The sequence below is a fragment of the Polyodon spathula genome, chromosome 25 (genome assembly GCF_017654505.1).
Source record: "Polyodon spathula isolate WHYD16114869_AA chromosome 25, ASM1765450v1, whole genome shotgun sequence".
NCBI lineage: Eukaryota > Metazoa > Chordata > Actinopteri > Acipenseriformes > Polyodontidae > Polyodon > Polyodon spathula.
Window position 1 is genome coordinate 6889449 of NC_054558.1, and position 13954 is coordinate 6903402.

At 41.6% G+C, this 13954-nt stretch overlaps 1 protein-coding gene across 1 annotated transcript; it reads left to right on the top strand.

Moving 5' to 3' along the window:
* The first annotated feature begins 5053 nt into the window (after positions 1-5053).
* On the top strand, positions 5054-7272 carry LOC121299692 (leucine-rich repeat neuronal protein 2-like). The gene has a single exon (XM_041227623.1). The coding sequence runs from the start codon at positions 5077-5079 to the stop codon at positions 7210-7212; it is 2136 nt and encodes a 711-aa protein (XP_041083557.1). The 5' UTR covers positions 5054-5076; the 3' UTR covers positions 7213-7272.
* Positions 7273-13954: the final 6682 nt, after the last annotated feature.

Here is a 13954-nt window from a genome sequence, read left to right on the forward strand (position 1 = left end):
CAATGACCATTAGTACTCAGCTAGTTATTACCATGTTTTTACATTGTTATGTATAATAAAGCATAGTGAAATAGCAGAAGCTTCAGAAACTGCACAATCACTCTTCAGACTTAGCACTGGAGTAGAGCTTTCCTTTATTTCAACAGTATGCATGCCATACAGCACCTGTTTATTATTGTTCCAACTGTTCTTTATGGGTTTTTAATGTGTCCGTACCAGTCTTTGCAACTCTACTATTGTGAGAAGGGGGCATCCCAATGCTTCTTGAAAGATAATTAGCATTGCTGAGAGCGCACAGCTAATGCACACTGTATTTATATCTATGAACTCAATACTCTGTGTCAAAGTCGTAATCATTACTATAGATTTTAAACGAAAGGTTCCTTTCCTCCAATTAAAAAAAGGAATTTTCCTTTCCTTGAACGGATGCCGATCAATCGCTAATTTGTCTCATCTGGTTTCATGAATGTGGATCTAAACCGACACTGTGACATATTGACCAGAGAAAGGTGGATCATTGTTTGTTTCTCTTACTGTACTTAAGTCTGTCACCCCTTCATATAATTTCTTGAACAAAGTGACTGTGATTCAACCGTTAGTGTTGTTGCTTGGTTCTGGATAGACAGTATTCGGCCACACCAATGGATGCATTTCTGGAATGTACTAAGAACCCTTCTAACCTTTCTGCAACTGCGGATAGCTCTGTAAAAGCTTGCTAAGGTTATGAAATGCCAAGTTCCTAAAATGCTTTTCTAATTCCAGGTGATTTGCATGCATATGTCGTCTTATTCCCTCATTACTATTGTTTTTGCAATGTGTTTGTGGAAGATGCAGGATTCAGACTGTTATTTAAGATATATGATTCAATCCCGCCACAAAACACGATGCAAATCACATTTGGCAACACTTTACATTAAGTGGCTTAATTATTGTGTATTTACACAGTATTTAATAAATACATCTGTGATTACACATTATTATGCAGTTACAACCTACTTGTGTAAATATTTTTGCATAATATAACCCCAATCCTTTCCTGATACAATTGTGTACTTACATATATTGTGCAAAAAGATTTACACATTACATTGTAAATATGCATAATAACATTATGTAAATACACAGTAATTAGAGGAACTTCATGTAAAGTGTTAGTGTTTGTAAATACATTACTATAAAAAAAAAAAACCTTAATAAAAAGTTGTAACCATATTTGGGTAGCAGGGTCAGTAATTCGAATACAGCTGGGTCAAAACCAGCACAGTTCCTATTGAATTCATATAATGCAAGCATCATTTCAAGAAACCGTCACTACTTATATTGGTGATATTATTAAAGTGTGCTTATTCATCATGAATTTTAGATATAGGGCTTGTCAATTCATCCAACTGTGTCACACTGAATTACTACTTAATTTAAATGGGATAGCAAAACCTATGCCTTTTTATATGCAAGTACATTTGAATTATAGACACACCATAAAGTGTTAAGTAAGAAAGCTAGCGGTTAGTAGTTAGTCACCTGTTCACACACACATACAGAGGCTCAACATAGCCCCAGCTTCAGCTTCTAGACGTGAAGATGCTGGCTGACCAAGAACGAAGCACAGCTCGGGGGTGCAAGGGTGAAGGGGTTTACTACAGCAATTACTGGACTCTCATCTGAAAGCTCAGGGGGTGGTGAATGCGGTTCAACGCTGGCCATGGTAATTGAAGTATTTCGCAGCACTTCACCCACAGGACCTCAAAACCCCATGCATTTCATAACCTGCTGTGACATGGCTCATAAAATATAAATAGCAAGTCGATTCCCAACTCCCATGAAACATTTATCACGGCATATTTTTAACCTAAAAGCCTGCATAATGATGTGTTTATTACTTTGTTCAGTAATAACTATATAACTGATTAATGGAATAAAGCTGGATGAAATAATTAACAATAACAGGCAAGCAAGCATTGGTTGTTTTGTAGGAACAAGAATATAGGCAGTAACAGTGCACACGGCTGGCCCTTTCCCCTTTCTTTTTCTTTCCTAAATGCCCTGATGACCCAAGAGACATTTAAAACTATCCATTTTATCTGTGTGTTTTATGTAATCTGCAAGTAAAGAGCTATAACGAACACATTTCATTAGGGACAGAGGCATGGGGAGGAATTCTAAATGGGATCCGGTGACCTCAGTGGGAGGAGAGAAAAAAAAAAGAGAGAGCGAGAATCCATCACCATTCAAGTGAAGACGCCTCGCTCGGCTTCTCAGCTCTAATTGGGCTTTAATTGAACATCTAGCTGCTCCACAATTGACAAATTAATTAAGCAATGTTTGTTAAAAACATAACACGCAGAAGTATTCAGACATTGGCAGGCAGGTGTCTTTACATCACTGCAGGGGTAGGTGGGTTTGTGTCTGCAAGCCACAGCAGTGTACTGTGTTCTTCTGTCTGCCACTTTAATAATGTGCACTGGTCTGGACTCTCCTTTCTCAGCTCTCCGGTACTGATCAACGTGCATTTGCAACCGAGTGAGAAATAATGCATGGGACAAAAATTCTTTAACAGAACAGTGAGAACCCGTTCTTGAAGAGCACTTCCCTGTCTATCCAGCCATAAAGAACAGCAGGAGACCGAGATTTGTGGGCACTGGGTGGGAAATATATTATTTAACACGCCAAGCACAGCTCCTGGCGATACATTTCTAGCCACTTTGCGTTTAAAGCTGCTCATAACACCTCCGCGTCTCATCCTAACAGCTCGTGAAAGGATTCCAGGGAACCTCTTATAGGCTGGTGGGGTTATTACAGTAGAATCGTGTAGGCTGACTGGGAACTGTTTGATGGATGTCAGAAATCAGATGGAAATATGACACTTTGTAAATGAGGCTGGAAGCAGAGTTTTCACCTCCGACGGCAAGGGAAACAATTTCAAGCATATTCAGCCTGTCAATATTTAAAATCGGTTGTCACTTCTGATAAAAATCTACGAGGTGAGAACTGAACATCCATTATACTCACAGCAGGTAAGTTTTGCTATACAAAATGCAAAGGGGTTCAACGAATAGGAAAACACATTATATTTCTATCTATCTATATATTCCATCTCCGCATGTTGAATTATACATTGAAATTTGGCAAATCTATATATAAATGTGTAGATTTAACATCCAGTGTACTTCTCAATCTGTCTTTATTTATTTATTTATGTACATACATCTAGATTTTATACATGCAGACAGTTTGCATTTTACCCTACATTTAAAAGGTGCATTCAATCACTTAACCCTAGCTTATTGACAATATTATGTCCACATGCAACAGCAAGTAAAACTGTTCAGTAAGTCTGCTCAGTGTATCTATTCGTGTAACAAATGAACAACAACAGATAAGCTCCACTTGTAAATTATTAGACATGCTCTTGTGAAGGTCTTAAATAGGAGAGGGGGGTCATGGTGATTAATGATTGTTATTACTAACGGGATAATTATGTTTCACTCAACTTCACAGATTCCATCCGAACTACATATTCTTGGCATCAATTCAAATTCAAATTAGAATTTCTAAACTTATTTAAAAAAAAAAAAAAATTATAAATAATTTGTCAAATTTTTGTCTGCAGTCTTGGTTGATCATGCGTTATCTGGTCTGGTAATCATTTGCAGAGCTGTCTTTATTGCATGGAATTAGTTCCACAACATTAAAGCTACTTTTCTCAAATCGTTTGCTACAGCTTGGACAAACTTGTGGAGGTTTAACTTTGATGTCCTTGAATACATTTCTAAGAAAACAAAAACATGAAACACAGTTTTCCAGGAATGGGTTACCTAGTCATGTTGTTGATGCTAAATCACTGGGATCCTGCTAAAGCCAAACTTGACAAAGTTTTGAAATCAATCAGCTACTAGGAACCGGACGAGCACAGATGGGCTGAATGTCCTCCCCTTGTTCGTAAATGTTCTGTTGTTATGTTCTTACAGTTGTATCCAACCGGGTTTGGTACTGTAATGTGGACTAACTACTGTCCAGAAAGGATCAAGTTGAGACTTGGCGACCTAAACCAGATTCCAAATCAGGACTTGCGAGTTAAAAGGCTTTGTTATAAAGCTACTGAGTCACCTAGCCCTTTAGCAACCAGTGGAAGTGTAGCGATTTAAAGTACGGACGAAGACGACAGATGTCGTTGTCTTGTTTGGTTTCACTTTTGTTAATTCTTTCAATCACATCCTGGTGACTTTTTAATGCTCCCCTGTGACCTACATGAAATATAGCTTTCTGAATCATGTCTAGATTTAGTACACCGGAGTGTGGTCAGCTACAGTCTGCCTCTGATGGATGTAAAGATCAATAAGGAATACCTCATAGATGGTGGTGTTTCTTTTCTCCTCAGGGAACAGCATGGTGCAAGGGGAGAGGTTAATAGGGTTATGCTCTAGTGTACGAAAAGACACGGTTGTATTTATTCAACATTTCATGAGCTCTAAAATACTGTTTCAAGTGCTGTTTCATTTTAAGTACTGGCGCTGTCAACGGTTTGCATTCAGTTTTGTCAACACATGCCTGAAATGCTTAGAAAATCCTTACTTGCCAAATTTTAACTAAATCTTTTCTGTCTCTTCCTTTTAAGATGTGCTGTGAGTGAAGGTCGCCTCGTCTTCTGTTTTGCCGACCCCAGGATGTAAAAACGGAGAGAGAGCGCGCAAGCTGCAGGAAGGTGTGTGCGTGACACACCAGGTTGCTCTGTTGGATTTCCATTGCAACAGGAACAGTCTGGAAACTTTTTACAAACCTCGTCACGTCACAAAAGAAGACCACTAGAATCATTGAGACAAGACCATGGAAGGTTCCACTATATGTTACTTGTATCATTTGTGTTAATGAACGTCAAGGGGATACAAAAACAATAGAAAACAGAAAGCGAACAAAGAACCATCAGAACTGCAACAAAGAAAAGCAAAATATATGTTATAGCAACATCCTAAACCACACTACAAATACCTAGAAGGTAGTCCTTATTTTTTGTTTAAAGATAGTGGCTTCTGATAGGGCGAGAAAAACTAAACAATAAAAAAAAAAATACCATTAAAAATGAAATATATTGCAATGAGACTTCTGCAAGTCCACCTGCTCCTAGGAGTCACCAGCGCTCTGGTCATTCAGTCTGTGCCCTGGAAGGTCCCTTGTCCTCGGCAATGTGTGTGCCAGATCAAGCCCTGGTATTCTCCTCGCTCGGTTTATAAAGAAGCCCCCACAGTGGACTGCAATGACCTCCTGCTCTCTCGCTTGCCAGATTCCCTGCCTGCCGAGACCCAAACTCTTCGGCTGCAGAGCAATCTGATCAGCTCCCTCGACCAAACAGAGCTCCAGAGGATAGCAAACTTGACCGAACTCGATCTCTCTCAGAACAGCTTCACCAGCGCACGAGACCTACGCATCGCTGGAATGCCCAGACTCCTCAGTCTGCATCTGGAAGAGAACCAGTTCCGGCACCTCCCAGAGGCTGCCTTCTCAGGTTTCCCAGGCTTGCAGGAGCTGTATCTCAATCACAACCAGCTGAGGAACATCTCCCCTGGGGCTTTCACCGGCTTGGACAACCTTCTCCGACTTCATCTCAACTCCAACCGCCTTCGCGCGGTCGACCGCCGCTGGTTCCATGCCTTACCTCATCTGGAGGTCCTGATGATCGGAGGCAACCCTGTGGAAGTCATCCAAGACCAAAATTTCAAGCCACTGGGGTCCTTACGCAGCCTGGTCCTGGCTGGCATGGGCCTGAGAGAGCTCTCAGAGTGGGCATTAGAAGGATTAGCCAGTTTAGAGAGTGTTTCATTCTATGATAACCGTCTAACCAAAGTACCCAAAGAGGCCCTGCAGAAGGTACCTGGGTTGAAGTTCCTGGACCTGAACAAGAACCCAATCCAGCTGGTTCTGCCTGGAGACTTCAGGGATATGCTTCATCTGAAGGAGCTAGGACTGAACAACATGGACGAGTTAGTTTCCATAGAGCAGTCAGCCCTAGAGAATCTGCCTGAGCTAACCAAACTGGAGATCACCAACAATCCACGACTATCTTATGTCCACCCACAGGCTTTCCAGCGCCTGTCCAGCATGGAGAGTCTGATGCTTAATAGCAATGCCTTGAGCGCTTTACACAGACAGACCATACGTTCCTTACCTGGTCTCCAAGAGATCAGTCTGCACACCAACCCGATCCGTTGCGACTGTCTGATCCGTTGGGTGGGTGCTGAAGACGATAGGTCTGTCCGCTTCATTGAGCCTCAATCCACGTTCTGCTCAGAACCGCCAGAGCTCAAGGCAAGAAGGGTGAAGGAGGTCTCTTTTAGAGAGATGGCCAACAGCTGCTTGCCTTTAATTGCCCCAGGAACTTTTCCTTCTCATGCACGGGTCAGGCTTGGAGAGACCCTGTCTCTACACTGTCGGGCCTTAGCAGAACCAGAACCCAGCATCTACTGGGTCTCTCCCACAGGCCAAAGACTTTCCCCATCTGAAAGTTATGGACGGTACAAGGTTGGATCGGAGGGTACTCTGGAGGTCTTTGGAGTTACCCTAGAAGAGGCAGGTCTTTACACTTGTGTGGCACAGAATTTGGTTGGGGCCGACACCCGCAGTGTTGCTGTGAAGGTTATCGGGGTCGGGAAGTCTTTGATAAGTAGTAACAAGAGAGGCGGTAATAGCATAATTCTGCAGGCACGGGAAGTCTCAACACGATATGCTCTGGTTAGCTGGCCATCTAGACAAAACGTTCCATCAGCATGGCTGTCCTGGTTGGATAACAGAAGTGCTGAAGGCCAACACAGTGCCCGACTGCTAGCGGGAACTCGAGGCTTTAACCTGACACACCTGAGACCCAACACCCAGTACAGAGTGTGCCTGCACCTTGGTCCAGACGATACCTCCTGTCTTCATCTCAGGACTAAAGAAGCCACAGCAACTGCTGTATCTCCAGACCTGACCCCTGCAGCTCTACTTGCGACCTCTGCTTTGCTCCTGCTGCTGGCAGTCAAAGCTTGCCAAGGAGGGCCCTCTTCCTGCCTGAAAGAAGAGGACTGCCCATGGCAGGAACAATCAGAGAAGCCAAGCGTCTGCTCCCCAGTGCCCACAGCAGGAGAGTGCCATCTGGACATGCAGCAGTCTCAGACGCAGAGCTCGGATAAAGACTGCGGCAGTGTTGACAATGTTCAGAACATTCAGCCACAGTCGTGCTGAGTCGGACAGCCCGCACCTGTGATGCTACACCAACACTGGTCTCAACGATCCCCTATACCAGATGAAGTGGTACTGCTTTCGGGGCGGTGGACATACGATGGTGGTGATGTTTGCTAAAGGTATGGTCACCTACGTTCACTTTTTTTGTTGTAAAATGAAGATGTCAATACGTTTTTTGTTATGCAACAAATCAAAACTTACTCTTGTGGGGGGGGGGGGGGGGGGGGGGGGGGGGGATATATTACTCAAGACATTTTTTTTAATATATAGAATTAAGTAAGTATGTAGGCTAAAAGGAGACATGTTTCAAGTTGTGTTAGTGCTGCAGCAATTGGATTCTCTTAGCACTATGCCCACACTTGCCAAGTATCATCAGTGCTGTGATATAGTTTAAGTGGATCCTCTCAATCCTATGCCTCACCTGGATTGGGTACTGTCAGGGCAGTGACTAGAGGATAAAGATTACAGTACAATCGTAAATCTCGAAAAACTACTCACTTCTAAATCTTTTGTAGTCATTTTTGTATTACTTTAGTATAAATACATGTTAATTTGGATTCATATGTTGTTTTTTTCTGACTTTATGTGAACGAAAAGACACAAAAGCGCCCATTTTCTCATTGGAAATAGTGATATTTTGAAATTTACCTGTCCTGGTCACAAAAGCAAAGTTTGTGGGGAATAATAGCCATTTTCTATACTTTTGAGGCATAAGCAATTAGGAAATAACACTTACTACCCAGGAACAAAAAAAAAAAAAAAAACAAATTTGTTACATGGTGTAATCAGATTCCTTACAGCATACTGCTTAGTGAAGATGCTCAACACACACACACACACACATCCACAGTGGCTGGACATTTCCCAGTCAATGATGCAGACAATTGCCACACAGTGAGTTCCCAGAAGTCCCATCTCTGCTCCATTTACTATACATTGCCATTGGAAAAGTTCAAAATACTGAGTGTAACTGCTCACGCTAAGAGACTTATTATCTTCACTTCGTCTATTACCAACCATGACTGTAAAAACCGTGATGACACGGAGTATTCCCCAATATATACTGCACAACGTAATACAATAGCCAAAAACATTTCCCACCATACTGGTTTCTTGTATTGTACATCACATTAGGTCTAAATGTCTTTCTATTGAAGAACATTGACTGGTTACAGAGTGCGATCTCTCGTGATGTGATCTGGAGTTCATTTAGAGGGATAAGGGATAAGATTAAATGTCAACACTAGATAATATTATTGTTATGTTGTTTTCCCCAATTCACTGTACTCTTCAGATATTGTGCTTGTTCTGTAAATTACACCCTTGGGCGTGGAGGTAGTCTACCATTGCCAAAAAACACAGAGGGAAGGATGGAACCAGATCCAAGAAGCAGCCCCAAAAAGGTTTCTCCAACCAATCAGAGAGCTACTGCTGGGAGGATTGCTGCATCACAACCAATCACAAACATACAAAGAGATCCAATAGCCAATTGAGAGTTAGTGCTCGGTTAAACCAGAGATGAACAGATGATCAGCCTGGATCCGCACTTGAGGAGGTTCCCATGGACAAGATGTCTCTGCTTTGTTTGATTTTTGTAAATGAAGTGGTCAGCGTGTCTCCCAGACTCAGAAACCCTCTCCCTCTTCCTTTCAGTTTTTTTCTACCTGTGACTGTAAATAAAACGTTCTGGATTTCCTAAGCGGTGTACTGCTCTTATTTTGATGAGAATGTAGATGATGATTGTGTGTTAAATTCTATTTTGAACAATTATTAAAACATTTTGGAATTTAAACGGGTTGAGAATAGTTTTCTTGTGATCACGTCTTGTATGAAACTCCACAGCCAGGCTGCTACCCCAAAAATGGGCAAGTGTCAGAAACCAGAACCAGGGTTAGTTAACTGTTCTGCTGGAGTTATTTTTTCCTAAACCTCTCTACAGGTCTGCAGTGTTAAAAAGGAGAGTAAAAAGTCGAGTTGCAGAGTGGTTTGGACACTGCAGACAGAACCGACTACAGTCCCACTACGAAAATGGAACAAGATGCAACCTGCATTTTTATCTAGTAATTTACAGCACATGTGGAAGGATTACATTACCCTCTGCTCTAACCACTAGACCAGGGATAGATAACGCCATCCTGGAGTGCCATTCCATTACAGATTTAATGAAATGATTAAGCGCTTAAGAACTTGGTTTACCTACCTGGAACTCCCCATCCATTGCCTCCCAGTTAGTCTATAGTGGTTGAACTGGTAATCAAACCCAGAATCTCAGATATAACCACTATCCCACAATGCCTGCAGTTCACACAGTAATAAGCAAAGTGCAGTAAAACACATGCCTAAGGTTTCACAGACAGCAATTAGGACTAATCTTGGACTGCCTTACCTATAATAACATTAGGTAATGCAAGCTTAGTGCTAATCTGGGTCTCTGAAACCTTAATGTAAACAAGGCAGAGGCTGGGAGCAAACCAGCCACCCTGCGCACCACAACTGAGAATCTTAACCACAATGGAAGAGAGACAGGCTCTTCTGCCTTTGTCATTTTAGAGCTTTTAATCTCATCTCACCGACAAGGGACAGAATCCATGACGGCAGTGCATCACACAACACGACCCGTTACACTAAACATGTTTTACTGCACCTTGTCTTTTCATGTCTGATGGAAGCTGGATTTCAGCTCCAAGTCAGTTTTGAATGCAGGAGGAGGATTTCAGACCCCACAGTGAGACATCTCACATGCTTGTGTCTTCCCCCTGAGAAACACGACCGGTGGGGGGGGAAAAAAAAAAAAAAAAAAAAATCAAGAGAAGCAGGTGCCTGTGTTTCGGGAGCAGATGGTGACCTTAACCCTTCCCTGGCTGTGCTTTTTCATGGTCCTGCAGAACTAAACGGCAATTACCACTAGAAATAGTTTTTCTAAATGGGGAAATTGGGAGCTATCAAAGTGTGATTAATGAGCACCAGGAGTGCCGAAAGAAATTATTTTCCCCTGAGCCTTCTCCAGATATACTCCGACCGAGATTGCTTCTCACAAACAATCAAACTCACAATCCGCATATCACAGCCCAGTGCTTTATCCAGATCTCCTCAAACCCACTTCCTTCCATGCTGCAGCCCTGAGCTACTGCAACCTGCTGAAGACTAGAATCTCGCAATGCTGATTAAATTGTCTGAACAGTCAAATTTGACCTTTAAAAATCTACATTCCAAAATACATGAAAAAAAAAAACAACCCAAGGCTCTCTTTCTCTTCCTCCTGTTTAGACCCGGAAAGCTTGTATAGGATAATGACAGAAAAATTGATTGTGAAATCTATTTAGTGTGGCTATTGATTTTCTCAAAGGAGACCAGACTGGGTGTGCACGTACAGTAATAGAATATGAAAGCAGGGAGAAATGGAATCTGACACTGTCTAATGGACTGGAACTGGGTTGGAGTCAGGGGGATATGAGAAAGAAACAGCCCCTCAGCTCTACCTACCATGGCACACTACATCACCTTAGTGTCCCAATTCAAACCGCCAAGCCATGTGGCCTCACCCTAGAGCCTCACCTTTAACAAATGAGGCAAAATTGATTATTTCCCAGTCCCCCAGTTTAACCAGCAGGCCTAACTGCTCCCACTACTGACGCACGACCAGGCTTCTTCACTGTGGAGATCACAGCTCAGCTCTCCCTATACAAACACATCTGCAAGGTTAGAGTACTTAGGCATACAAAGAGTGTAGCAGGGCTTTGAGCCGTCTCCTTGCAATTATTTCTGAAAATTTTTCCCATGTCAAGCTAATACGGGCACCCCCTTAACCTCAGAACATTTCTCTATGCAAGTCAGCTAGCATTGCACAGACCAATGACAGTTTGGGTAAAAGGGAGCAGTGTACTTCTGCACTCTGAACATTCCCATGACTGTAATGCTGAAGTCCGGGGTACTGCCACTTGTGTGACCATCACACGACTGCCAAAAGTGCTTTTAGTGAAAAGGCAGTTTGGGCAGAACTGATGTTTGCTGCAGTGTTTTACACAGCACCCCACCTTCAGTACAAAGGAGACTATTTCTTACTGCAGAACAAAATAGCCATGTATGTTGGATCAAAAGCATCGCTCCAGATGAAACATTTGCTTAAATTTCACAATTATGCCTGGAATTTTCATAAAAAGCTCCTTTGCACTTTGAAAAATATAACAGTGGTCCCTCGAACTACACTTATTTTGTACATTAGCGTTACAGTTGCTGCATATATATGTTTTTTATAGCCAACACCCATTTGGTTGTGTGGGGAAAGTGCATTGATTTTTGTATTTTAAGTGAAAAAAATCTGGGTAAAGAACTGTAACATATCCTCTCAAACAGTTTTACTTCAAACAAAACCAAAAAAATGTGAGTGCAAGGGAGCAGCAGTGAGATATTTGCATGCGTTGCTTTAATATTCAGTTTGGTCATTTTTCTATTGCCATTTCCCACCGCCTCCCAGCACGGGTCAACTGTTTGAAGAGGCAGGGATACGAGTCCCTGGTTGAGGATATTCAGCATCTCCAACAGACACGTTTCCAGGAATTAAACCTTTTCCATTCTCTAATCGTTTCTTAATCCCTTTCCATTCCAGGTCAGTGTGCTAATGGGGGACCATCAGGTGACATAACCAGTGCTGACAGCCAGTAATAAAGAGCTGATCCCACATTACAGAAGCCAGGGGATTGTATGAAACAGCACCAAGACAGAGGAGAATAGCTTAGTACTACAGTAGCTGGGCTGGGGGATATGTAACACAGGAAGAGGGAGAGCACGAGAGGGAGGCAATTTAGTCTTTCAATTGAAAGGCACAAATACAGAAAAAAAGCATCTCGGAATGCAAAAATAAACTGGCATCACCACCCTACTGCAAATTCAGACAGATGACAATTACTGCACAGCAGGCTCTGGATATCTGTGTAAATACTGCAAGGAGGGATTGGCAAAAATCTGTCATTATTCTCTGGAGAAATCAAGCTCTTAATACAAGCCAAATACAAATTACTCAAAATGCTTATTACATGCATTTATATTTTCCCTCATGATTATCCTCGAATAAAGTTAATTATATTTGGGTCCTAACATATCAAACCACAGGACTGCCTGTTCATTCACTGACACCCAAAGTTTAACCTGCAGTTTACCTCACAGCCACAGAGCCAGACTTCAAATGCCCCCCAAAAATCAGATGCATTCTTATTGAGCCCACAATGAACAGCTTGCCCAGACTATAAACCGCATTACTGACAAGAACATTTGGAAACCATTTCATCTCTAGAAATAAGGTCAGACTGTAACCTTCAATGCAAAGGTCTTAGTTCAGTCCCTACATTCGCCTCAGTGAGGCTATTCACCACCAGGAGACAAACGCATCCAAAGACCTGCTCTTTGCAGACCTACAGTATATCATGCCTGTGTTGAATGCCCAATCACAAATTTGCATTTTGCTGTCTTTTTTTGTGTTTATACTTGGTATTTCTTGTGTGTTTTTTTTTTTGTGCCAGTGCCACAATTTCTCACTCCGCAATTGATACATATAAGCCAGTATGTCGTGATGCAGTACACCTCAAGCCCCACCTGCTGCCAGGCCCCTACAGATCTGCAGCAAGCCCCAGATTTCATACCACATCTACATTCAATATAATATTGAGTCCGACTAAGGTAACAAATTCCAATAGTAAGCTTACAGACTGCAGGTGAGAATTCATACTGTGTTAAGTGCGATCAATTCAGAGCAAATTCTACACCTGATTGCTCAAATTCCTGGAATCTGGACATTCTAATAACATACCTGGGGTTTTAATTGATTAATCACACCTGTTTGCTGGTGATATGAAATTGCATTGAAAGACAATTACAAGTAATCACTTTTACTGATGTAATCTGACATTTTCTTTTGAGCTGGACTGCCATTTACGATTACCTTCAGCCAAATGCCAAGTTTAAAAAAAAAAAAAAGATTAAACATACATTGAGCATCTGTATTACTGTAACTTTCCACCTGCACTACAACCTGGAATACTGTATTTAACAGATCCGCTTTAGGTATTCTGTCAGCTTTCAAGTTTCAGATAGTGGTCTTGGCCTTTTCAAAAGTTTCAATTTGCTCTGAAAAGCAGTTAATAGCAGGAAGCTACATTACTGCTAAAACATTAACAAATACAAAAAAATGAAATGTCCAAATTAAGAGCTTTCAAGAGAAATAACACACTAAAATTTATATATATATATATATATATATATATATAATATATATATATATATATATACACACCTTATAACTTGAAGCCCCACACTCAAATCAATACAAACAGTGCCATTAACACTCTTAATTACACTCTTGGGAAATGGTGCCACACACCTGGAATGAACAAATCGTTTTCATCAATGTAAAGATGTGAAGAGTTAGGAAAGTTCATGCTTGAAATTTACAGACCTGTACTGCACCTACAAATCTGCTTTGGTATTTTGCATTTTTATAATTGGCAGCTTCTACAAATAGAACGATTACTGGGTTTTTGGGACATGAATAACAGATAATGCACATCTGCTTCAAATGAATGCATAGAACAATTTTAGTCTATTTTGCCCACGTCACAATGCTTGATGTTTCCATTTGAATAACTCACGAAAATAAATCCAATCTCCTCTGTAAGTGTGTGTGGGTGTACCGTCTTCAACCTCTGAACCCTTCAATGAAGGGGTCACCTTACAGTCTGGCCTGTGCAGT

Coding starts and splice junctions, on each gene's coding strand:
- LOC121299692 (XM_041227623.1), top strand. CDS start 5,077: ATGAAATATATTGCAATGAGACTTCTGCAAGTCCACCTGCTCCTAGGA.